The 27305-nt window shown below is 49.2% G+C and overlaps 1 protein-coding gene across 4 annotated transcripts; it reads right to left on the reverse strand.

Annotated features, from left to right (window-relative positions):
- Positions 1-2527: 2527 nt before the first annotated feature.
- Positions 2528-25743, reverse strand: chrna11 (cholinergic receptor, nicotinic, alpha 11). Of its 4 annotated transcripts, none has more exons than XM_035429573.1 (11): positions 25639-25743; positions 24201-24323; positions 22021-22160; positions 21135-21179; positions 20539-20648; positions 19998-20077; positions 13334-13501; positions 10647-10841; positions 8394-8480; positions 6718-6827; positions 2528-3312 (listed from the first exon to the last, which is right to left on the reverse strand). In XM_035429573.1, the coding sequence occupies exons 2-11, from the start codon at positions 24250-24252 to the stop codon at positions 2578-2580; spliced, it is 1722 nt and encodes a 573-aa protein (XP_035285464.1). In that variant the 5' UTR covers positions 24253-24323; positions 25639-25743; the 3' UTR covers positions 2528-2577. The 4 variants fall into 4 exon arrangements, with proteins under 4 accessions (XP_035285464.1, XP_035285463.1, XP_035285460.1 ...); XM_035429572.1 differs by having other exon boundaries at positions 25573-25711; XM_035429569.1 differs by lacking the exon at positions 25639-25743 and adding an exon at positions 25366-25520.
- Positions 25744-27305: the final 1562 nt, after the last annotated feature.

The following is a 27305-nucleotide window of genomic DNA, read 5'->3' on the forward strand; positions in this document are numbered from 1 at the left end:
ACACACACTGACCGACTGAGTGCCAGATTCACATAATGACTGACCTGCACTCACTGACCGACTGAATGCAAGATTCACATAACGACTGACCTGCACTCACTGACCGACTGAGTGCCAGATTCACATAACGACTGACCTACACACACTGACCGACTGAGTGCCAGATTCACATAACGACTGACCTACACACACACTGACCGACTGAGTGCCAGATTCACATAACGACTGACCTACACACACTGCCCGACTGAGTGCCAGATTCACATAACGACTGACCTACACACGCTGACCGACTGAATGCCTCACATAACTGACCTAGACACACTGACCGACTGACTCACGCAGTGCCTGACTGAGCACACTGACTGTCCCTGTGTCCACCCCGACTGGTATTCACACAGCGCATCTGAGACGCCTTTTTAAAATTTTCATTTGTTTTGTACTGCATGTACTGTACGAACGGTTTGCGTGGGAGTCGTGGAAACCGACAGGAACAAAGTGATCGTTCTGTGGATCCCCCCCCCCCCCCCCCCAGTCCCGGATTCATTCTGCTAGGCGCCGAGATGCAGCGCGGCTAAACTTATCTTCCGGCAGGCTAACTGCGTGTAATTGCCGCCGGAGCGCGTTTTCGTTCTGACGGATCGGGATGATTGACAGGCGGTGACGTCCGGCCCCCCGCCGCCTCTCGCTCCGTCGAGCCGCGGTTCTTTCGGCGGGAGAGCGGGAGTGACAGACGCCGGGCGGCGCGCGGAGAGACCGCCTCTCTCGTTAGAGCCGGAGACGCCGGGCCGCGTGACTGACAGCTCGACGGGCAGGCTAACGTACTAGCGGCGCGGCCGGAGACGGATTTCTGTCACGCGGGGAGGGGGGTCCCCGGGGGGGGAACGGACCCCGATGAGCGGTCATCGATCGGAGGGAAGCTCGGCCCGAACGTCTTTCTGATTATCCTCCACCGCCGGGCCCGTGAAAGCAACCTCCACCCTCCTCCTCCATCTCCCCAAACGGCCTCCACTCCGCTGTGACGGAGTAATCCATTAAAACCCTGTCTTGCCTGCAGTGTCAGCGTTTTCAGCCACCCCTCCTGCCCCCCACCCCCCCCACCCCCCCCACACACCTCCCCCCGCCGCCCCCCCCCCCCCCCCCACCGCCTCCCCCCACCCCTCCCTGCACCCCCCCACCACCACCCCTGTTCAATTCCACTATTGTCATTTTTCTCTACAAGCACAACAGCCCATTCTCACCACAAAATGACAGACAGGGGGCACCAGTTTCTGGAAAAAAAGACAGCAGTGTTTTTATTTGGGGGATTCAAATTGCTGACAGCGGAGTTCTTTTCTCCTCCAAAGTGTCAACCGTCAATTTTCCGAGATCTTATTAAAAAAAAAGGAAAGACAGTGATGAAAAAAAAAGACAGGAAAGTAATCAGTCTCACAAACCTTTTGTTTTTTTTTCTTCTGCATTCGCCGCACTGCCGGAAAGTTCTAGGACACAGAGAGTCTGAAGCTGACTGTACGGAACTGTGTGAGATTGAGGGGCCCCACTGCCCTCAGGGGCCCCACTGCCCTCAGGGGCCCCGTGGCCCGGCACGGCCCTTCGGCCCCGGAACAACCCGCTGGACGCCGCCTCCTCATTAAGGAGGAATTATGCTATTTACGGCCAGCGGGACTCGGCCCAAGGGCGGCCATGTTGTCTGGCAACGGCACCCAATAAACACATAGGGTGAGGGAGGCTTCCTCCGTTTTCTAACCCTGCTCTCTCTCTCTCTCTCTCTCTCTCTCTCTCTCTCAGGGAGACGGAAAACGAGCGAGTGCCTTTCGCCCTCCGCTCCTCCCGCCACCCATCAGCCACACATCACCGAAAAGAGAGACGTGCGGTCGCTTTCTTCTCTTCTCACTCTCGTCCTCCGAGAGGAACTGGGTCCGTCCGTCTGTCTTCCCTCTCTTTCCGTCCCCCCCCGGCCGTGCTGTCTTTCTTTTCTCTCTGAAGTGTTCCCCCCCTCCTTTTCTTTCTCTCTCTTTCCTTCCTGTTATTTCCTTTGGTCAGACCTTTGATCTCGCTCTGCCTCAGTCTGTCCGCCCTCCCGGTGAGTAATGTCTGGCTCTCTGCTTTACTGTACAGGACCTGACTGTTATTACAGAGTCCTAACCCCACCCGCTCCACCCAAACCCCACCCACTACCATCTCAGCCCCACCCAAACCCCACCCACTACCATCTCAGCCCCACCCAAACCACACCCACTACCATCTCAGCCCCACCCAAACCCCACCTACTACCATCTCAGCCCCACCCAAACCCCACCCACTGCCATCTCAGCCCCGCCCATTCTATCCACACCCTGCCCTCTCCACCCAAGCCACACCCACTGTCATCTCAGCCCCACCCACAACATTCCCAAACCCCACCCCCTCTCTACCCAAACCCCACCCACTCCCACCCATTTTATAGCCTCGCCCCCCAACAGTAAGCCCCACCCACTCCACCCAAATCCCACCCACTCCCCTCCTAACCCCAACCCCTACCCACCCATTTTCTAGCCTCGCCCCCCAACAGTAAGCCCCACCCGCCGCCTCTCCCTCTCAGATGAAGTCCTTGGAGACGGCCTCCACGAAGTTGGGCGCGGACATGAGGATGGAGATGGTGCAGATGATGTTGAAGACGCTGAAAGCCACCAGGCAGAGGCGGTCGATGACGGCCGCCGCAAACTTCCACTGCTCGGCCACGCCCTCGTTCTCGTCCTGCTCCCGGAAGCGGTCGGCCACGTAGCGCACCTCCTCCAGGATGGCCTGCAGCTGCGGGTCCCCCGTCCCGCCCTGGAAGCCCGGCGCCACGCCCCCCAGCCCCCCCGGCCCCCCCGGCACCCCCAGCCCAAACCCGCCGGAGACGGTGCTGGCACAGCCCATGGTTTCCAGGTTGGGGGCGGGCGGAGGCGGGCTGCAGAACTGGGAGGGGAGGTGGGGCGGGGGGCTCCCGGACCCGCCCCCGCCCCCGCCCCCGGGCCCCGCCCTCTGGGCGAAGCCGCCGCCCCTCTGGGCGGAGTCGGCCACCGGGTCGTCCAGGTTCTGGAAGCCGATGTAGAGCAGGGTGCCGTTGTTGGCGCTGGGCTGGGCGTGCGGGTGGGCGTGGCCGGGGTGGGCGTGGCCGGGCTGGAAGGGGGCGTGGTGCCCGGCGGGATTGGCGAGGCTCCCGCTCTGGGAGCCGGAGGAGCAGCGGCGCAGGTGGGGGGCGCAGGGGGGGCGGTCCGGGTCGTCGCTCTCCCCCGGACGCTTCATCCGGAGGAACCAGGCAATCCACTGCAGCAAGATCAGCTGCACCTGAGAGAGAGAGAGAGAGAGAGGGGGGGGGGGGGGGGGGGAGGGAGAGAGAGAGAGAGAGGGGGGGAGGGAGAGAGAGAGAGAGGGAGAGAGAGAGGGGGGGAGAGAGAGAGAGAGAGAGAGGGGGGGAGAGAGAGAGAGAGAGAGGGAGAGAGAGAGAGGGGAGAGGGGGGAGGAAGAGAGGGAGAGAGAGAGGATTGGGGAGAGGGAGAGGGAGAGAGGGGGGGAGGGAGAGACAGAGTGACAGAGAGAGGATTGGAGAGAGGGAGAGGGAGAGAGGGAGAGGGAGCCACAGAGAGGAAGGGAGGGCAAGAGAGAAGGGGGGAGAGAGGGAGGAGGAAGAGACAGAGTGAGAGAGAGAGGATTGAGGAGAGAGAGGTAGAGGGAGCGACAGGAAGTGAGGAAGAGAGAGAATGGGGGAGGGGGGAGAGGGGGGAGGAAGAGAGTGAGAGAGGGGGAGGGATAGACAGAGAGAGAGGGAGAGAGGGGGGAGGAGGAGAGAGACAGAGAGAGAGGGTGGAGGGAGAGGGAGAGAGAGTTGGAATAAACACTGCGATAAACATTCAACTGAAACCCAGCATGCAGAGTTCTGTAAAAACCTACTCCATGTGCAGAGAGCACCGCTACTCATTAACATCCAGAAACAGAGCCATTAAATACTGGATGCACCTAAAAAAAAACAGCGACCCCCCACTCATACAATTACGACGCCCAGAAATGACAGGAGCTGAGCCCAGAGAAGAGCCCCCTCAGGACAGCCCCATTCCAGTTACACCAATCAGAATCAGCCAAACCATAACACAACAAAAACTAAAAAATTACATTAGCTATTGGCAAAATGGGCAAACTGGCATGTTATTTGGCCCCAAACTGAGAACACACTGTTACAGACTGTCTGACTACAGATAAGATGGACACAGGTCGACACAGGCAGACCTGGCTGCCCAGGGAGGAGAGGCTGTGTTCTGTGCTCTGTGCACTGCAACAAAGAGCAGGTAGAGACAGAGCCGCACTTCCTCCTTAAATGTCAGAAATACAAACAAAAAAAACTGAGAACATTTTATCCCCAAACTCACAACACAATTTCAAAACTTTTCAAAACCTCCCTGAGTCATAGAAGATTCAGATTCTCCTGGGAGGGGAAAGGTGCTGCCAGAATTTGGCTGCACAATATGTAGCCACCTGCCACAGCCTGAGGAACAGCTGTGACCCTTACGGTTAATAAATTATGATGAAATGTCATTTAGTTCTTTATTAATATTATTCTTAGGTTCATGTATTTGTTATGTGCTTGTTTATAATTCATGACTTGGGCACTGTAGTTTATGTACATTGTAATGGGCTTTGCAAAGCTTTGGCAAACACATTGAAATATGTCATGCCAATAAAGCATTTTGAATTGAACTGAATTGAGATGACGAGAGAAATGGAGTGAGAGTCAAAGAGAGAGTGTGTGGATGAGAAAGCAAGAGAGGGATGGAGGGAGGGAGAGAGGGACAAGTAGAACAAGTACAATGGAGCAAGTATAACAGAACTGCACAGAGAGGAAGTATCCATATAAGCAATGCAAACAAATCTGAAGTGAGACTTCAACCTATTTTCCCCCAGAAGAAAGAAAATGCATCATTCGCATACGATATCGAAATGAAACTTTTCCGATCGTCCACGAAGGATTAATAATAGTGTGTCATTTAATTGTGATCCTTGATTTTTACGATTCTTCAAGTTCATCTTCTTCCTTTGACCCTGCTTTTATATCACCTGTCCAGGTAAACCTCTCTCTCTCTCTCTCTACCACACGCAACAAAACACTGGTCGGTTAACTTGCCGTCTGTTTGCTCTCTCGTTAATTAAAACCCAGAATAAAAGTGTTCTCACACGCTGAACCCAGCTTCTGTTAAATCACAGGGAGAGGGGGGCGATGGACGGAGAGATGTATAGAGCGAGAAAGAGCCTTTAGTCAGCTGGTGCTGGGGCTGACTGGTCATGTGACACTTCTGTCGGTCAGGGCTTCGCGCGGTGCGGTGGAAGACCCATAACTCTGCGACTCTGACCAGGCCCCCGGGGGGGGAACCAGCCACCCAGAGAATGACATTAAAGCAAAAACTAATTCCACTGCGATTTAACTCCCGAGAGATTACACACACACACACACACACACACACACACACACACCTGCCAAGCACAGTGTCTGGCGGACAGACAGACAGTAAACACGGCTCAGCAGAGCAGAGAAGGCGAAGAGTAAAATGGCCGTGTGCCGTGAGTGTGGAAGGAGCCAGATAAACTAAAACTCTTTTCTCTGAACCGCTGAGAAAAACAAGGGCCGAGACCGGCAGCCAATCCGCTCCTGCCACAGTCAGTCACGGAGGCGGGGCAGAACCGAGCCAGGCAGCAGTAGCCGAACCCAGAGGAGGAGGCAGAGGTGGGAAACCCAGGTTCAAAAAGTAAAAGTCCTCCCCAGTATTTTCTTCCAGTTGCCTGGATTTGCTCATTGGCACCGTTCTTCGGCCAGGAGGTGGAACTAATTTGTGAAATCAGCTGGCTGAGTCCATGGGTGGAAGACACACACGGCAGGACTTCTATTTTCTGACCCCTGGACCCCTGGCAAGTTTCTGACTGAATCAAAACCCTGCTCCCTGCTGCCCAACCCTGTTCCTGGAGATCTACCCTGTCGCTTTTCACTCCAGCCCTAACAAAGCCAACCTCACTCAGCAGCCAGAGATCTCGTTGAGCTGCTAATTAGCAGAATCAGGTGTGCCAAATGAAGGCTTAAATGAAAACCAACAGGACAGTAGATCTCCAGGAACAGGGTTGGACAGCCCTGAACAACAGCCATTAACTTCAGCACCACATCAACATCCGTCATCTCACTGCAAACAGACGCTGAGACAAAGCAAGAATATAAGAAAATGAAATGAAGAGTTTAGGACAAGTACTCCCGTTAATAGATTTATCAAATCACAATGGTGATGTGCATTGGATGCATACTCCACCTGATACTGATTAATGACAAGTTAAAGGGGATAATATTTAGAAAATGTTAAAAAATGTAAGAAATGATAACCATTTCCATAGGTTCAATAAGAAAATGTGCTTACATTGTTTGATCTTTTAGTGGTACGATTAGCATTATCAAAACTGCAGTCTGAGAATTAACATATGCTTAAATGTGCAAATGTCCTGACTTCCAGATGTCACATTTCAGAATCCAGAATGAAAGCTCATACATGTACTCATCCTCCAAAGAAAAATTCATTTTTTACTTTTAAATTTAAATAAAATTTAAAAATAAATTTACACTTAAATAAAATATCACTTTGCAAATGTCAAGCGATCTCCCTCTACTTCAACTGCCTCAATGGATAAATGTATCAATGGACGGACAGACGGACAGAGCCCTACCCATTTGGGCATGTTTCCTCCGTTGGGGTCGTGATGGTGGTACTGGAGCACTATCACCGTGGCGATCACGGACATGCCCACGATGATCATGATGCTCGCGAAGTACTGGCCTGGGACACACAGCGGCGATCAAAGGGTTAATCCTTCACATCTCATAACTCCAGAACACAGCCCGTGAGCACGGCATGACTAAGACACAGCGGGCAAATTTGTATCAAAATAAAAGTTAATGAAAAACAATATTGATTCTTACTGCGTGCATTGCCTTGCACGTAGGGTATAATCAAGCCTGTTTAAAAATTTTTTACAGCAAGCATACCGTATAACTAGTCTATGAAACTGGTGAGAGTATACATGCATAACACACAGTATGTGAATTCATATCAACATATAAGTTTATGTAAAACAATACTGATTCCTGCTTGCACCTGTTGCCTTACATGTTAGGTATAATTAAGCCTGTTTATATTTTTTACAGCAAGCATACCGTATAACTAGTCTATGAAACTGGTGAGAGTACACATGCATAACACATAGTATGTGAATTCATATCAACATATAAGTTTATGTAAAACAATACTGATTCCTGCTTGCACCTGTTGCCTTACATGTTAGGTATAATTAAGCCTGTTTATATTTTTTACAGCGAGCATAAAATGAGTCTATGAAAGCAGTGACAAAAAAAAAATGTTTTTGACAGTGTTTTCTATCACGTTAGAAGGGGACTCTCTCCTGCCAGCGTTATGGATGTGGGTATTTAACGAGCATGTGCCGCTTCCTCCTGAGGGGCTAATTATGTCCAAGCGCTCTGCCGGAAAGCAAAGCCCATCAGTCCTACCGGCAATCTGTGGGCCCCGCAGGCCAGCGAGCCGAGCGCCGAGCACACATCAGATAGGGCGCTGAGACCGGGCTGTGATTAGCCAATCAGCAGACAGAGCGCTGAGACCGGGCTGTAATTAGCCAATCAGCAGACAGAGCACTGAGACCAGGGGTGTAATTAGCCAATCAGTGTGGGGTACGATTAGATTGATAGATTACCAGATCTCAGTGGAGACTCTGGTTTCGACACACAGAGGGACCTTTCCTGAGTGGAACCTTAATTTAGACTAACAGACACGCACACGTAAATTCACACATACACACACACACACACACACACACTCACAAAACAGCAACCTCTCTATTCCCCAGTTGTCTGATTATTTCCCGCTTTTATACTTTGTTGTTTTTCACATAGAAACCCACACAATTTCACTTTAACCACATAGAATCACAGGGGATTTACACACACCACACACCACACCCCACAAATTGTGTATGGGGTGACATAGCTCAGGAGGTAAGAGCGGTTGTCTGGCAGTCAAAGGGTAGCCGGTTTGATCCCCCGCCCTGGGCCCTGAGCAAGACACCTAACCTCTAATTGCTCCCAACGAGCTGATTGGTACCTTACATAGCAGCCTTTCACCGTTGGTGTGTGAGTGTGAGTGTGTGTGGGTGAATGAGAGGCATCAACTGTCAAGTGCTTTGGATAAAAGCGCTATTTAAAATGCAGTCCATTTACCGTTTACATACCCGCAAGGACACACACACACTTTCAAAAACACAAACAAGTACTCGTACACAGACGTAGGCCTAGTCTCATACGCGCACACACACACGCACACACACTGGCTCACCAATTAGCGGTATTGAGTCTGATGTGGCCGGCATAATCTCAGCAACCAGCAGCATGAATACAGTGAGTGACAGAAGCACTGTGATTCCTACAGAGAGAGAGAGAGAGAGAGAGAGAGAGAGAGGAGGAATGGGGGGGGAGGGGAGACAAGAAGGGAAAGAGGGACATGTTATTTGTTGTTTGTAATACAACTTTTAAAATAACATCTAACATAACACTCGTTTGGTCACAACAACAGGATATTTCGCATTTCAGTATGCACAAAGCTTTCTTATCATTTACAAATAAACACATTTTAAAATTTAATGCAAAACGTAATGTCAGCCAATTTCAATCAGTATCAAAGAATTGCATCACTGATGAACCAAATTCCAAAAAAAAAAGAAAGAAAACATTGCAGAAATGTAAAATTCCCAGCTGCGTCACTGTTTTTTTATGCTATTGCTTTTTGTCACTTCTGCTTCAGCAATTAAGTTCATAACTGAAAACTAGAGACAGAGAGAGAGAGAGAGAGAGATAGACAGAGATTCATACAGTCAGTCGGCACTGGAACTGCACAGAAACATTTTGCATATTTGAAAGTAGTTCTGTTGAATTCCGTTAAGTTGCCATGGTTGCAAATTGCTCTGCAAACATTCAGAATAGGATCTCGGAGTCTGAGCTCCTCACTCAGATGAAAGTCGGTACAAAAACAGCTTTACTTCGGCTTGACAACTAAACGAAATATCAACAACAGTCCGTCCAAGGAATTCCATAACCTTGGCTGATGCAAATTAAGACGTTTGTTTATACTTTGATGAAATGGAAAGATCGAATATCTTTGAAACATGTCTGTTCTCTGGATGGGGGAAGGAGAGCAGGTGAGGATGAAAGGAAAGGTACAGAGGAGAGTGGGCAGGAGGAACGGGGAGGTGATGGGGGGATGAGGAGAGGAAATGAGGCAGAGCGCTGCCCTGTTTTTGCTCTCTCTCCACGCTCCTCTCTCCCTCCCTCCCATCCATCCATCTCTATCTCTCACTTCACTCCACGTTCCCTCCCTCCATCTGTCTCCCTACCCCCCCCTGCATCCATGCATCTCTATCTCTATCGCTTCTCTCAGCATTCCCACCCTATATCTTCTCCCTCCCTCCTTCCCCCACTCTCGCTCTCTCTCCCTCTCTCTATCCCTCCTTCCCTCCATCCATCAATCTCTACCTCTCGCTTCACTCCACATTCCCTCCCTCCATCTATCTCCCTACCTCCCCGCTTTCATCCATCCATCTCTATCTCTATCGCTTCTCTCAGCATTCCCACCCTATATCTTCTCCCTCCCTCCCTCCCTCCATCCCTCTCTCCCTCCCTCCCTCCCTTTCTCTCTGAGCATTTTTCCTGGCCAGACGAGGGCAAGGCTATCAAACCAGCAAAGCGTCAGTGGAGAGAACAAGGCGCCGGGGTGCTATAAATACAGTAAAGGTTCATTAAGAAAGCTGAGGGATATTTACACACACACACACAGCGTTCTAAGTCCCCAGTAGTGACTGTGAGGTCCCCAGGAGACTCGTCCCTCGTTTATCAGTGAGTAAATCTTTCCTCTGCTCCCAGCGCTGTCTTCCCTCTCTCCTCCCTCTGATCCCTCCGTCTCTCGCTCGCCCACTCTCTCTCTCTCCGCTACCTGGGAGCTCTTCATCGCTCCTCGCCCACCTTCCTTCTGTCTTTTACACCTCAGCCTCTCATTTCCTCAGTTTCCTTCCTGCCTCAGTTGCCCTCCTCTTCCTTCCCTGCTCCTCCTCCTCCACCTCCCCTTCCCCTCTCCCCCGCCTCCCTCTTCATCCTCCCCCTCCTCCTCTCCCCCCTCCGGCCCCTCCTCACCCTCCTGCCACTCCTCCTCCTCTCCCTCCCACTTCCTCCTCCCCCTTCTCCTCCTCCCCCCCTCCCTCCCCCTCCTCACCCTTCTCCTCCACTCTTCCTCCTACCCATCCCACTCCTCCTCCTCCTCCTCTCCCACCCCCTCCTTCCCCTCCTCCTGCCCATCCTCCTCTTCCTCTGGATGCTCCTGCTCCCCTCCCCATCCCCTTCCCCCTCCTCCTCCTCCTCCCACTCCCCACCCCCTCCTGCCCCTCCTCCTCTCCCCCCTCTGCCCCCCTTCCTCCTCCTCTTCTTCCTCCTGCCCCCCCCCCTCCTGCCCATCCTCCACCTCCTCCTCCTCCTCCTGTCACTCCTCCTCCCCCCCCCCCCCCCCCCCCCCCCCCCCCCTCCTCCTCCTGCTCCTCCTCACCCAGAGAGATCTTCTCCCCCGAGTCGGCGGGCAGCAGGAAGATGAGCAGGGTCATGGAGGAGAGCAGGACGCAGGGGATGAGCAGGTTGAGGGCGTAGTACAGGGTGCGGCGCCTGATGGTGACGGTGAAGGTCACGTCGGGGTACGGCTCCTTGCAGCAGTCGTAGAACACCTCGTTCCGGCTGCCCGGAACCCCTGGTCCCGGGACAGGGGGGGACAGACTTTCATTCGGAGCCACTGGCAAAGAGCAGCTTTATTTACAGACCCAGGGGCGTCCAGCACCACCAGCTGACAGAGAGAGGGAGGGGGAGGGAGAGAGAGAGAGAGAGAGAGAGAGAGAGAGAGAGAGAGAGAGGGAGAGAGAGAGAGGGAGAGAGAGAGAGGGAGAGAGAGAGAGAGAGCGAGAGAGAGAGAGAGAGAGGGAGAGAGGGAGAGAGAGAGAGGGAGAGAGAGGGAGAGAGAGAGAGCCTGGAAGCACTCTGGGTTTAGCAGAAGCAATCACACATCAAACAGTGCGCAGAATAAATCACAGAAATAACAGAACCATGAAGGTGTGAAAAAAAAACTTTTTTGACATTTATTTTGGTGTTTTATTAACCTGGGCTGTATTTTAAAAAGCAAATTGATGAGCAACAAAGCCTGCCGAAGCTCTAACAACACAAAAAACAAAAAAAAAGGTTTTAAAATACATTCATTTCTTCTCAACATTTTAATACGATGTAGCAGGAGAGTGAGCGAGGGGGGGAGGGAGAGAGACATTGAGGGAAAAGAAGGATTACTGTTGTTCCAAAAGAGGAATAAAGAGAGATCAGCAGAGAGAGGGGTTGTTTTTCTGTGGTTCAACATCTGTATAATACAATAACTGGGCTCCTGGGACTGCTTGCCAGCTTGGATCCAAAGTGTGGCACAGCCGCTGAGTCTTTGAGTAAGGTGCTGTGGGGCACGCATCCAGCCTGTTTGTAAGAGCATGATCTATATGCTGTGCAAGGCACCCTGGGTAAAGTCTCCCGCGGAGACTAAGCAAAACGACAGGAACGACGAATTGAAACTGCACCGTGGAAAAACAGAGAGATGTTAAGAAGATAAGGGGAGAGATGGAGGGATGGAGGAATCCATTGACTCCCAAGCAGCCTAACTCAGAGAAAGGGAGAGAGAGAAGCAGAGGAGGGGAGCGGGGGCAGTATTGACAAAATGCCTGTCTTCAAAGGGTTGACGTGCGCCGTGCTCTCCTCCAATCAGACGGCCCCTCCAGTCGCCCGCGTGCCCTATTCCGCCTCATCTTTCCGTCTGCGGCCCGGCGAGCCTTCCCCCGCCATCAAGTTCTGAGCCGCCGGAGCAGAAACGCGCTTGCACCATAAAAAAGGAAATGGCTTTGTCCCAGAAGGCTACGAGTTCAAATCCGTAAGTGGCCCTGACGGGTAGGAGGTTCTGCAGTCGAAACCTTAAGCACGGTACACAAATGGACTTTTCTTCTGTAAATATCCAGGCGTACAAAGTGATAATGTATAAAACCAACAACAACAACAAAAGCGTGTAGATGTGGACATTACCCTGGATAACGGCATCTGTCTGCTGTGTGCGTTAGTAACAGGGTGGTAGGGTGCTCGACTGGCAACTGTGAAGTTGCTGGTTTGAGTCCCTGGTGGGCATGTAGGGATGCTGACTTGTATCTCGAGAGATGAAGTTGTATCCCTACTGCTCCAGGGGCTTTACCTCTCTCTCTCTCTCTCTCTCTCTCACTCCCTGCTTGCAACTGCTCTCTCTGGCCTTTCTCCCAGAGTATGCTTGAAAAGGAGAAATATGTTCTCAATGGACCTTTAATCCTTATTTTAAACATTAAAGTATGAAAAAATAATAATTATGTAAATTGCTTATTTAAGCAAACGAAGTGTGAGCATATATTAGTTTTGGTTCACATCTTATGCAAATGATAGCTTTTGTCGGTGCTGTATGCCTGTTGCCCACACGCGATCTGAATTAGTGAGGCGTATCTGGATTTGAATTTAAGAGGAAGAGAGGGAAGAGTCTGGTGAGTGAGTGAGCGAGCGAGTGAGGGAGAGAGAGAGATTCATCACACACACGCACACACACACACACACATAAAGTTGTATTCTGTTTACATGTTTATTCTGTTTGTTGTACACCTGCCTAGGCAATATGTACAGTACTGTGCAAAAGTCTTAGGCACCTGTAAAAAAAAAATGCTGTACAGCTAAGATGCTTTCAAAAATAATGAAATGAAAGGTTATAAATATTGAAAAAATAATATAAAGAGCAGCAAATAGTTAAAAACTAAATAAAATCAATGTTTGGTGTGACCATCCTTCGTCTTTAAAACTACATCAATTCTCTTAGGTACACTGTCTGGCAGTTTTATAAGAAAATCGGCTAGTAGGTTGTTCCAAGAATTTTGGAGAACTTGCCACAGTTCTCCTGCAGATTTTGGGTGTTTCGCTTGCTTCTGGCTCTCCAGGTAATCCCAGAAACCCTTGATCAAGTTTTTATCTGAAAAGTAGTTTATTACTTAAAATATTACTTTATTTAACAAAATACAAAAATGTGTCTGTAAAATTCATGTTTGGAAACCTCAAATTTGCTTTTTTCTACTGACACACTAATGCAGAAAACAAAAAATGGACACAATATATATAGAGAGCGAGGGGAGGGTTTGGAAGGGTCCTACTCACCCACCAGGTCCCACTCCCCGTTGGCCATGTACCCCGAGATGTCAGCATCGGTCATCTGCAGGTCCAGCAGCCAGCCGTCGAAGGTCCAGGACCCGAACTTGAGCTCGCACTTCTGGATGTCGAACGGGAACCAGCGCACGTCCACGTTGCACGTGCTCATGAAGATGCCTGAGAGAGAGAGAGAGAGAGAGACAGAGAGAGAGAGAGAGAGAGAAATGCACAGTACATCACCACTTGCCATAAATAGAGGGGCAGTGAGTAATGTTAACACATAGGTAAAGAGGAAAGACATCTGGATATACCCCAGCCCACTATACAAGGTTCTATATGTTCTCTTCTCAATCTCCTTTTTTGGATATTCCTTCTTTAATTATTGTTCACCGAATATACATATGACATGACGTTACACAAGTAACACACACACATACTCACAGAAATGTGTATTCCGTTATGTTTATTCTATGTTGTGCTCATGCTTTGGCAATATGTAACCATGTATGTCATGCCAATAAAGCTCATTTGAATTTGAATTTGAGAAAAAGAGAGATGTATCTACAGAGTTGGCAATAGAAAGGGGCTGAAGACAGAAAACGTGGCCAAACAAGCAAGAGAGGGAGTGAGAGGGAGAGAGACGAGTACCATGTTGGATTTTGAAATGGGTTTTAACTGAATCGTTCACACGCCAGACGGGTCAGTCGCACAGTAAAACGGAACCACAGACGCCTCCGGAGACCGGGCCCCAGAATGCACCACGGGGGGAGAATCGGAGATGAGAACCGCTGGGCTAGCGCCGGCAGCCCAAATTTATGGAGCGAAGGGACAGCGTTCGCGCACACGCAGCACTCCTTTCAACGCCTCCCGTCTTCGGTTCAGTGGGACGAGAGAGAGAGCGAGAGCCAGAGAGAGAGAGAGAGAGCCAGAGAGAGAGAGAGAGAGAGAGCCAGAGAGAGAGAGTGAGAGAGAGAGAGAGAGAGAGAGAGAGAGAGAGAGAGTCAGAGAGTGAAAGTCAGAGAGCCAGAGAGAGAGAGAGAGAGAGAGCCAGAGAGAGCCAGAGAAGGAGAGAGAGAGAGAGAGAGCCAGAGAGAGAGAGAGAGAGAGCCAGAGAGAGAGAGAGAGCCAGAGAGAGAGAGAGAGAGAGCCAGAGAGAGAGAGAGTCAGAGAGAGAGAGAGAGAGCCAGAGAGAGAGAGAGAGAGCCAGAGAGAGCCAGAGAGAGAGAGGGAGAGAGAGAGCCAGAGAGAGCCAGAGAGAGAGAGGGAGACAGAGACAGAGAGAGAGAGAGCCAGAGAAGGAGAGAGCTAAAGAGTTATCACGGAAATGAACAGAGGGCTGAGATGAAGAGAGCTGTTCCCGCTTAGAAATTTGACAGCTACTCGAATGGAAAAGTAGTTCAATTAAAGGACGAAATTCAATAAGTTCCGTGCACTCTGCCGGAAATGGTACACACAAAAACAAAAAGAGGCCCAGTTTCCACGGGGAAGAAAATAGACGAGGCGCAGACAGCACTCTACATACCTGTCACAGCTGGGGTCATGTGGTTATTAGCAGGGAGCAGAACTGTCATTTATATTTACCGTACATTTACATGCAGGCATTCAGCAGTCACTCTTATGCAGGGTGAGGATATGAAAACACCGCCCGACCCAGAAAATCAAGTTCGTTTCACAGTTTGAGTCATGCTGTAATTTGAACATGAATTGATCTGCACGTTTGTTTTCTGGTTGCCTGGTGACAGCTTCTGATTCTTATCTAAATTGGATTCTTGAAAACTGACATTTCGAATCAACTGTACGATGACTGCAACGAACGTTAAAAATGCAATTTCTTTGTCACTCCATTTAAAGGAGTGTGAATTTAACTGAGAGAATTTTCTTTCTTTTGAATTTTAACAGCTTTCTTTATTGAACTGGTGACAGAGCACAACATACCAACCCCGCCAAGCAAAAATGCACAAATCCGCCCCCAAGAAAAACACAGAAAAGAAAAGAGAAAGATAAAACATAAAAATAACAAATAAAAAAAGTTATTAACAAAACAAAAACACTATCAGGAGTCACCCAAAGGAATTCATAAATATTAATTTACCACCAATTTATGGAGAATATTGTCCCTTGGTAGCACCAAATAGTATGAAAATTCCCAAGGGTGCTCACAGCCTTATAGCACATACAATCAACTCTGACTCAGGCCTGCATCATCCTTTTTAAAACTGCCACTGCCTCTCACCCTGAAGTCTGTTCTGTCTATTCTTTTCCCGTTGATGTACATCACCAGCAGGAATAGAGAAAAGAATGAGAGAGAGGAAGAGAGAGAGAAAGAGACAAAGGACAGATACCGAGAAACAGAGGCAAACTGAGGCAGACGAGAGAAACTGCAGTAGGTGAGTTTGGGAAGTCTGTAGCACTCAGAAACAGGAAAGAGAATCAGAAGTTACGTCATTACTGCTAAGCCCCCGCCCACAGCGCTCTGTCTGAGAGCAGCCTGCTAGTTCCGACCGTTTTCAAATCAATGCGACTCCAAAAAAAGTCCCAGGCAACCCTGTTTGTCCCATGAACTCATCCATTAATACAGATGGGTCCAAACACCGACTGCAAACGCATTGACCAGACTCTTTGAAACAATTAGCTCCATTAGCATCAGTGAGAAACGCACCACCAAGACAGAGCAGGCTTAAATCTGGACGGCAGGGCCCTTAATTAAATCTTCCTGGAGGGAAAAACAGCAAGTATGGCTGAACTGTCCAAAAAAATAAATAGAAGTCACTTAATCTGAGCCTTAATGGAAATGGCTCATAATTAAATTAGAAATGTCGCAGTTTCTCAATTTCCTCGTTTTAATGCTTCAAGCTTGGTGAAATGCTTCAGGTAATATTTTCCTCAGACCAACCAACCATAAATCCCGAACCGTGAGCCTCAATTATTTTGTGTAATAGATTTATACTTATCCAGGATCGGGGGCAGATGTTATCAGGTTCAGACTCTTAAATGATATTAACATTCCCTTAAAAAGACCTAAAACGGCTTCGGAAATGCGTAGCATTTTAATTAAAATAAAGCTAGGAGAATACTTAACAGAGCACTAAGGCGTAGAAAGAAGGTCTGTTGTAGCACTGTGAACTTCAGGCTAAGCAATCTCAACCGTTGCCCAGGCTGGGCATGCACGTAAATGAATCTCCGGAAAAGAGATTGCTTGGACGTGCCGGGCGGCAAAAAAAGGTTTGAAATCAGCCGTGAGAGAGGCTATTATTGCGTGTTTGGGTCATCCTTTTTATGTGCCTCAACTGGGGGGGGGGATCAATTTGAAGTATCCCCTAATGAACTCTTTCTGGAAAAAAATCTATACAGTAATGTCGAACTCCAAGTCGGCAGACGGGCTAAGTGATTACTGTCTAATCCGCAGACTGAAGTCTCATCTCTTCAGAACCGCTCCATGGCTCCCCTGGCCCCTTCTTTGGATATTATTTTACTTTCTTTTGGGATTTCCTTTTGGGATAATGTTATAAGTACAGCTGTGTGAAGACAGAGTCGCTGTTTAACGGTATTTACTTTTGGTGGCAATATTAATTGTTGGTCTGTTTGGTTAACTTCACACTTATTGCTTATAAATGAGCCTTCTGGGCCTTGGCGATGTGGAGATTACCACTGATGTTCCCTGCTTTTGTAAGTCGCTCTGGGTGAGAGCATCTGCTAAGTGACTGTACTGTAACGTAAAATTAGTTGTATGTTTTGGAGAGCAGCTGTTGGTACCTCTCTAAAAAGCACATCATTGGGTTACCGTTCTTCCGAATTCAGCACAATTCCCATGCTCACACGTGATCCTCTTCAATAAATTATCCCGTCCCTCCAGCATCCTGTCATTTTTTACAACCTTCATTGATTCATTAAAAAAAAAAATTAGATTTGATTCTATTTCACGTGAAGCATTGTACTGCACAATGCCAATGACGCAGAGGGGTACATACGACCATCATGTATGATATACTGGCGTAAGTGAGCGCGGTGTAAATCTTGATAACAACAGATTGGATTCTTCTCACAGAGTATCATGAGGTAAGGCTACAGGCGCCGTCAAACATTATTCAATGTTTACGATTGTGATTTAAAAGTGCTCTTAGAATAGACCGGAGCCCAAGGCCTGGTTCTTTGAGAGAGCCACAATTCCTGCCCCTGATGGTTGACCTGCTCCTGTGTTTGACCACAGGGTAAAAAGGGTATCGAACAGCCGAACCGAGACTTTCTGGAGTAATACTGTCAAGACCGGGCCCTGGCAGTAAACTTTAAAAACACAGCATCAGCAGAAGCACTCTAAATGGAACACCCAGTTAGATTCTTTTTTTTATATATAAAAAAGAAAACATAATATATCAAGAAAACACCAAGTAACGCACATGAGATAGACTGAAGATGGCATTCAATGGCAATAAATAATCTGAAAGGTCGGCAACATTTTTGGCTGCATCAAAAAGCCCAGGACTAAGCAATTTTTAAAAAGCAGCCCCCATCAGCTGGTACATGAGATGACCCTTCCATAACCCACACCAGCTGCGCTGAACAAGATGCTGTCCTCTGGCTGGGGCCTGTATCACAGAAGCAGGATTACTGAGTTAGCTGAGTGAAACCTAGAACAGATCTTTTTACTTCAGTCCATGTTCCAGATTTAAGAGGGTTTCGGGTTTTACTCAGCACAGTTATCCAGGTAACACAGCAATCCTACTTTGTGAAGTACCCCCCCTCGAGCCTGTTCCATGAACCAGGATTACTGTGTTACCTGGATAACTGCACTGAGTAAAACCTGGAACAGCTCTTTTTACTTCAGTCCATGTTCCCGATTTGTGAGGGTTCCAGGTTTTACTCAGTGCAGTTATCCAGCTAACTCAGGAATCCTGCTTCATGAAACAGGCTCGAAGAGGGTTACTTCACAAAGCAGGATTACTGTGTTACCTGGATAACTGCGCTGAGTAAGACCCAGAACCCTCTTAAATCAGGAATATGAACTGAAGTAAAAAGAGCTGTTCCAGGTTTTACTCAGTGCAGTTATCCAGGTTCACACACAGTAATCCTGGTTCATGGAACAGGCTCGGGGGGGGGGGGGGGGGGGTACTTCACAAAGTAGGATTGCTGTGTTACCTGGATAACTGTGCTGAGTAAAACCTGGAACAGCTCTTTTTACTTCAGTCCATGTTCCAGATTTAAGAGGGTTTCGGGTTTTACTCAGCGCAGTTATCCAGCAAACTCAGTAATCCTGCTTTGTGAAACAGGGCCCTGTTCTTTCTACCTCTTGTAGCCTGAGAGGCCGGCAGGTCTTCAGGCATAAGCACTCCGGCAAAGACAAGCACACCTGAGGCTGATTAGCATTCAGCCTGGGCATCGCTCGTCATCAGCTGTGTTTACGAAGGCATTCTGTTCTGTTCTGGGCTAGCACGACGCATCCCTCCCATTTTTTTTTCTGTTTGTCGACCCGACAATTCATCTTCACCAAGCAGACCGCGCAGGCAGCCCCCATTGGCCCTTTGGACCGATCCTGCTCATCCAATCACGGCCTGGCACGGTCGCCACGCCTGTCACCGTGCCACACAGCCATAAACTAGAAATGGGCAAATGAAGAGACCTGCCAAAATAGCAACAATGAATACTACTGGGCCCAGAAAAGACAATTTTTACTCTTGCTGAGTAGTTCTGCACTCTCGTACAGAAACACCCTGAATTTGAGTGCTGGGGCCTCAGATAGGTTCGCACAAAAGACACACACTATATCTAAGAAGGCTGAGTATGAGTTTGGTAAAAGTACCTGAACTCATGAGAAAAGTGTATTTCAAGGGAAATTGGACTTGTTATCTCCAGTATTTCCCAAATAGAAGAAAATAATAAAAATAAATACATTCTACAAGAAACCGTCACATCAATTTAAAATCGTGTTCATCACATCCTGTCCTAACCCGGAGACCACTGAATAATTCCACGTAACAAGGAACAAGCACAACCTTAAGCACTGCACACCCTGTGCTTTTGCCTTGTTTTAAATTCTACTAATGATGGGAGACTGAGGTTCCTTCAGCTCCGTAATGGATGGATCTGCATGCAGCCGCCACTCGCTGACCTGTTTGCACGGATCAAAGGGTTTTGCTTTCCACAGACAAAATGCAATGATTGGTTTAAATCAGTGAGACCCTGACAGGTTATTACTGTGGCTCCGCCTTTTTTCTGTCTTCAGGAAACCTCACTCTCCGACCACTGACTCACCACAGCTCAGGACGCGTGCTTTAAAAATATATATTAACGGACGCAACCACTGAAATTTGAACTTGCGTTTTCCAAAACCAGCCCCAGAGTTTGGGGGATCGTAACAGAGAAACAAAAGCGGGGTGTGATTTGTTTAGAATTTTACTCCGAAATTGATTTATTTAATCTGAGATTTATCGGGATGGCATCGAACTTTTTTATTCTCACAGTTAATTAAGATTCATGCTAACTCCTTTTATCGGTCCATCTGTGAATTACCACATAAGGTTTCCAGGCATGAGGTCGTACAATATCGAGTGTAATTTGTACAAGTAAACAAATGAAGGTGGATTAATAGGGTGAGGCTAAACTGTGATAAATTAGAAAGGTGAGCACAAGGTGACCATCTACTCAAAGTCTGACAAAGAACCAGAGCTAGGACACTTACCTGGGGGCAGGTACTGGCAAAAGCCGTTTGAGTTCACCTTCACATTGGTCTTAAATGTGGAGTCAAACTTGTCATCTGCACTGAGGGGGGGGAAGGGAGAAAAATGAGTAAAATATAAACAAAATTAGGCATCTTACAACAGATACAGAAATTTTTCTATACACAGAGGCCTGTAATGTACTGTGTGTGTGTGTGTGTGTGTGTGTGTGTGTATGCATGCAGGCATGCGTATATGTGTGTGAGTGTGCATGTGTGCGTGTGTCCATGTGCACATGTGTGTGTCCATGTGTATGTGTATGTGTGCGTGTGTGTATATGTGTGTGCACATGTATGTGTGCATGCATGTGTGTGGGTGTGTACATGCACATGCATGAATATGTGAGCATGTGTGTGTGCATGCATGCGCATGCATGTGCATATGAGCATGTGTGTGTGTGTGCACTTGCATGTGTGTGTGTGTGTGTGTGTGTGTGCATGCGCATGTGTGTGTGTGTGTGTGTGTGTGTGTGTGTGTGTGTGTGTGTGTGTGTGTGTGTGATACCTGTTGTACAGGAGGATATCGGGGGTCCATATCTGGTCGGTGGTGAACCTCAGGTTCTTCACCCCCGGATAGGCCGACTGGTTCCACTGCAGGTAGTGATCGTACCAGTGCTGAAACAAAGAGGCTGAGGGTGAGAAGCACGCTTTCATTCCTCGGCTGCAATGACCCATGCAGCGGCTGCTGCCTGCGACGAGTGGTCAGCATGCGCGGGTGCAGCAATGCGCCAATGCGCCAATGCGCCAATGACCCATGCAGCGGCTGCAGCCTGCGACGAGTCGTCAGCATGCGCGGGTGCAGCAATGCGCCAATGACCCACGCAGGCGCAAACGATCCTGCCTGCATTTGACACGCTCCGCCTGTCCCTTCTCTTCAGGATCGCCCCAAGTTTAAGAGGGGGTGTGTTTTTTTACCCTCTCCCTGAAACGGTCACCCGACGTTTCCCCCAACGTCGGGAACGCGCCCTCGCGCCGCACGAGCGCGGTTCGCGTGTCGACCCGTGCGAGCGCGCTCTCTCGCCGACGCTCGCTTCGCCCTCGCAGTCTCTCCGCGACACGCCCTCGCAAGCGCGTGGTTTCGAACGCTCGCTCGGGGATTACCATCTGCAGCCAGACGTTGGTGGTGAGGACCTGATTCTTCTCGTCCTGGGAGAGAGAAGAGACACAGAGAGAGATTCCGGTTAGATTCCCATTTTGTTAAGATGAGCGCGTTATGACGAGAATGTTTTTTTCAGTCTTCTCGTCACAGGAACAAATCTTTGCAGGATTTTATTAGAGATGTTCTGAATTATTATAGTATTGAAATGGCAGATTAGTCAGCATCCATGATGCAATTCACGCAAGTGGACCATCCTTTGAAGGTTGTTCCTACAATGGCCCAGGCGACTTAAAGATAATGTTCTGGGAATGTTCTGAGAATACCAGAAAATCGCACGTCTATCAAACCAAAAACTGTTATTTTTCCCCTAATCTCTCTGCTCCCTTGAACATTACCTCTCCACTGTCAAATAAGGGGCAGGAGACAGGGGACAGGTATCGACACAAAGAGGGAAAACAGCTGGACAAGTAGACAGACAAACAGTCACAAAGAGATAAAACAGCTGGACAAGCAGACAGACAAACAGACATAAAGAGGAAAGGCTGAACAAGCAGAGAAATAGAGCACACACTTCACCGGCATCCCATCATCCTTTTATCGTTTTTGAATTTCAGACATAAACAGAAGAATTGCACAGAATAATCATTTTGCGTGCCGTCAGTGTTCCGTGGCTCGGTGACTAATACCGTTTATTCGAAACACCACAGGGATATTGAGATGTGAGACTTTTTACAGCGCCAGCCATAAAGGGAGATGGAGGGTCAATCGGAGGCCAAGGTAGAGAGACGGGTGGAAAGGGAACTAGCGGGTCTGAAGAGACCGGTAGACGGACAGACGGAATGCCGGACAGACGGACAGATGGAATCGGGGACAGACGGACGCTCTTACCACGTCCATGATCTGCACGAGGATCATGGATAAGTTCACGGTCAGGGTATGCGAGTCGTTGGCCACCGGCCTCTCCATGCGGTTGTAGTCCTTGAGCAACTCCCTCAGCAGGGTGCGCTGGTGTGGACCCTGCATCGACACTGGGGGGTGGGGGGGGTGGGGGTGGAGGGGGTAAATAGGGAGTGTGGCACAGGCCACCGAAGTGGCTTTCCAAAGGGCCCTCCGGCACAGAGACACAGGGAGACGATGTTAACACCAGTCCACATTTATTCTCGAGGGTGGCAAGATGTTACAGCCAAGGAGCAGATATAAAACACTGTCATGACGGAGAGGCTCTCCCTTGGCAGATTTAACCTGTGCGCACTGATTACCTCACCACGCACAGGTGCAGCCACCACTGTTCCCGGGTCCTATTAGCCTGGCCAATTATCTCATTCTTAACCAATTATCTAATTGGCCAGGTATAATTAGCTTGGCCCAGGGCAGGTGTGGCTGCTCAAGCCAGCCATCCCCACACCACAGGGAGAAAGGAGGAGGAGGTGAAAGAGAGAACACGAAAGAGTGAAAAACAAGGTGAGGAGGAGAGCAAACAAGCGAGAAGAAAGCCAGAACGGGAGGAAGTACGGGAGGAAGTACGGGAGGAAAAGAGAAAAGATGAGTAGGAATGGGGCAGAAAGGGGGAGAGGAGTGAAGAGCGCAAGAGCAGTTGTGGAACAGCAGGGGATGGGAAGGAGGAGAGGAGAGCTAGAGGTGAGTGAGAGAGTCTGGAGAACTGTTCCCTCAGCGACTGAAAGGAAAACCATCTTCGCGAGCGTGAAAAAATGTCAGCGACATCAGCGAAAGCGGCGTGCGGGGTATGAAACAGTAAATAAGGCTCGGAGCGCGGAGCGGGGAGCGGGGAGCGGGGAGAGGGGAGCGGGGAGCGGGGAGCGGGGGAATGCAAATGCCCTTCGGCGCTTCTCCTAATTGGCTGAACTCAGCGGACCCCTCCTGCACCGCCGCGCCACGTCCGTAACGTCGTTAACGAGGGGAGGAAAGAGAATCGAAGCGGATCCATAACCGTGTAGCATCGACGCCGGGGCCGCTCGCTAGCCGTCCTCTCCGGGAGCGCCCCCTTCGCACGCCGGTGTTCGGTTGAGGTGGGCGGGCAGGGGAGTCGGAGTCGCTTACGGAAAATTTCGCGGCTCCAAATCCGCGCCCCGGAGCGTCCTGTCCTTCCCCTTCCCTCATTAATGCGAGGGAGATAACCGGCTCCCACCCTCACGCAGAGTAAGCTCATTATGTTCTGATCTTATTCAGCGATAACCCCAATTAATACATAATGCATACCTTCCAGCGCACACACACACACACACACACGCACACGCACTAAGGGGGATGCACATGCTTTTACACGCTTCCAAGCTGGCACACACACACACACACACAGACACTGTCTCACTGTTTCTCTCTCTCAGGCAAACACATACACACACAGACACTTCCAAATACACAAAGTCATTCTCACACACACACAAACACACACAGACACTTCCAAATACACAAAGTCATTCTCATACACACACACACACACACACACACATTGTCTCACTGTTTCTCTCTCTCAGGCAAACACATACACATGCACATCCAAACACACACAATCTGTCTGTCCATCCTTCTTTCTCTCTCTCTCTCTCTCACACAAAAACACACACACAGACACACATGTACACACACACTTCCAAATACATAAACTAATTCTCATACACACACACATACACACACTTCCAAATACACAAACTTATTCTCTCACACACACACTTCCAAATACACAAACTCATTCTCATACACACGCACACACACGCACACACACATACACACACACTTCCAAATACATAAACTCATTCTCATACACCAAATACACTAAGTCATTCTCATGCACACACACACACACACACAGAACAACACTCTCGTGCAGACTTTCAAATACAAACATCTTCCTCCTCATCCTCCAGTCTTACCCCCAGCACAGGTGTCAGTACAGAGGCAGAGAGATTCGGGCAGACCTACCCTGGATCAGCGCTGAGAGAGCACAGGTGTCGGTACGGAGGCAGAGAGATTCAGGCGGACTGACCCTGGATCAGCGCTGAGAGAGCGCAGGTGTCGGTACAGAGGCAGAGAGATTCGGGCGGACCTACCCTGGATCAGCGCAGAGCCTCCGATCAGCAGGAGAGCCACGGTCGGCCACATGCTCCTCCGGAGCGGCAGGAGGGAGAGGAGCAGGGAAGGGAGGAGAGCCGGGTTCTGTGGGAAAGCGGGACCTGCCTCGATTCAAATCCACCCAGGGACCAACGGAGTGTGAGAGAGAGAGAGACAGAGAGGGAGAGACGGGGGGGGGAGAGAGAGAGAGAGAGAGAGAGAGTGTGAGAGAGCGAGTGAATGTGTGTGTGTGTGAGAGAGAGAGACAGAGAAAGACAGAGGGATAGAGAGAGAGAGAGTGTGAAAATGTGTGTGAGAGAGAGTGAGTGAATGTGTGTGTGTGAGAGAGGGAGAGAGACAGAGAGACAAAGAGAGAGAGAGAGAGAGAGAGAGAATGAGGAGGGAGCAGAGCCAAACGTACACCTCAGCACAGTGTTTGCAAATCACTGCAAGTCAAAGGGGAAAAAAAGCCGACAGAAGCCAGTTCTAGACACACAAGTCCGCTCTCTCTCTCTCTCTCTCTCTCTCTCCCTGTCTCTCACTACCCCCCCCCCCCTTACCCCTCTCCCCACCTCCCCTCGGTCATCCCTCCCTCCCCTGCTCAGCAGGAAAGAGGGGAGGTGGAGCGAGGGAAGGGAAGAGAACGGGACAGTGGGGATGAGGGATGAAGAGGAGCGAGAAGCAGACAGTGGAACAGCGGGAAGAGGGGGGAGGGGGGAGGGGGGGGGGGGGAGACCAGGCATGCGACGAGCATGCAGCGGCTTCCACTCAGCTCAACGTTAGCATGCTAAGGTGCTAATGTGCTAGCGCGTGAAAACTGAGCCGTAACCAGGCGGGAAAGATGCTGACCCCCCCCCCCCCCAAAAAAAAAAAACTCTGACTGAGAGAGAGAGGAACTTTCAGTCAGCCCTGCGTGACCTGACGAGAACTTCAGTGACCAAAAGCATCGTAACCATAGTAACCAGGTGCAAAAACTCTCACAGATAATTCTCCGAACCACATTGATTCACTATGTTAGAGTACATAACCACTATATACACACACATGTGGGTGCACACACAGACACTCACACAAACACACACTGCATACAGCACACATTGTACACACATTACATTACATTACATTATAGGCATTTAGCAGACGCTCTTATCCAGAGCGACTTACACAACATCTCTTTCTATTGATCAAAGAGATAGAACTCTTCAGCGTGAAACAGATGTGTCCATGGAAACAGACCAAGAGATCCAGAGTCTGAATGAAATTCCGGCGAGCATCTTGTATAATACAGAACCCCATTACCCATGCTGCCCTTCACCCTACGGAGCACAGTCACCCGTGCCCACCAAAAGCAAATACGCGCACATTACTCACACGTTCAATCGCTAATATCCTGTAGCACGCGCACGTATGCTGTGCGTGGCATAGCTCCACACTCACGCAGATGCTAACAGGCTGAGCCGGATGAAGAAGCAGGTACACGGCTCCTGACGTTGGACTCGCTGGGGCCGGGGGGACACCTGGTGGACGAATGTAGAACTGCGGTCGTGCCTTCAGCAATTCCACAGAGGCCTCTGCTGTGCGCTGTGTTGCACTGAGATGGAAAGGGGAGGGGGGAGGAAGGGGGTGATGCCTGGAGGCACTGTGTGACCTGTCCAAACAAACAGCAGCAATTTTCCCTTCTCCAAAATGATAAACTCGGCAGACCTCATACCTCCAATGGAAAAATCGGTGGCCTTCGCTGTCTATGAGAATGTGATTGTTATCACCCCGAAAAAGCTGCTGTGCTTTAATCAGACTAGTCACTGTGTCCCAGGCTGTTAGTGTATACAGCGAACAGCGTCTAAATGTTCTGGTAAACGTTTAGGTCACCTTTAGCCCCATCACTGCGATGGACCCAAGGGGCGATGCGTTGGTTTCTGGACTTAATGGTGAGCTCTGTACTTAATCATTTAATCAGCCACGAGCAGAATCCTTAGCTACATTTCTTGACAAGCTCAATGAGCTTGATGATCTGCCAGGGACTTTCCCAGGTTTCCCTATAAATGATTGATTGATTGATAGATAGATAGATAGATAGATAGATGGATAGATGGATAGATGGATAGATGGATAGATGGATAGATGGATAGATGGATAGATAGATAGATAGATAGATAGATAGATAGATAGATAGATAGATCATCACAAAAACATAGTACACACAACCATATATAATAGGTGCATGGTAGTGCATGTCAGTAGTATGTGAGGAGGGGACTAGAGGGAGGAGTTCAGAGTCCTGATAGCTGAGGGGAAAAAGCTGTTTGTGAAGCGTTTAGTCCTAGTGGACAATGACCTATAGCGCCTCCCTGAGGGAAGGAGCTGGAAGAGGTGATGAGCAGGATGTGAGGGGTCGGAGATGATCTTCTTTGCTCGCTTTACAGTTTGGTGAGTATGTAGAGATTCAACTGAGGGGAGTGGGTGGCCTATGATTTTGGATGCCTTGTTGACAATACAGTGGGCTAATCTACGGGTGAACCAACGCTGGTGTTGACAGCTAATTAGCTCATTGAGCCAGGGTAACTGGTGAGAACAGAAGCCTGCATACACACTGGGTCTCCAGGAATAGGATTACTCAGGCCTGGTGTACTACACTGCGTGAGCGAATAAGACCTTTAGCCTGTTAGCCAGAGGGTGTAATCCCTGTGGAGCCCAGCACTCTCATGTTTTTATGGGGTGTTCGCCTCATTCTTTAGCTTCAGTTACCACCAGGGGGCACTGATGAACAATTCTCACCTCCACCAATCTGGGTAATGGCTGTTAATTAACATTTCAACTGGGGTATTAGCATAATATCAGCAGTACGTGTGCAGGTGCCATAACTTGCTATTCTATATAGTGCTTTAAAAACAACTCCAGCTAGGATCTAAACAACATTTGTCTTTATCCTGACTAACAATTTAAAGCAAGAATACATATTTTCTTCACAGAAACCATTTGGAAAGGGAGCAGTCCTCACTCCTCAAGACACCAACGCGCAGGAGCCGCAGAGTGTTCTGGTGATTAACGCAGGACACGTGTGACCCCCATAGGCTGTGAGTTTAATTCCCGAGCGGGGTTTTTTT

This window comes from Anguilla anguilla, chromosome 8, assembly GCF_013347855.1.
Source record: "Anguilla anguilla isolate fAngAng1 chromosome 8, fAngAng1.pri, whole genome shotgun sequence".
NCBI lineage: Eukaryota > Metazoa > Chordata > Actinopteri > Anguilliformes > Anguillidae > Anguilla > Anguilla anguilla.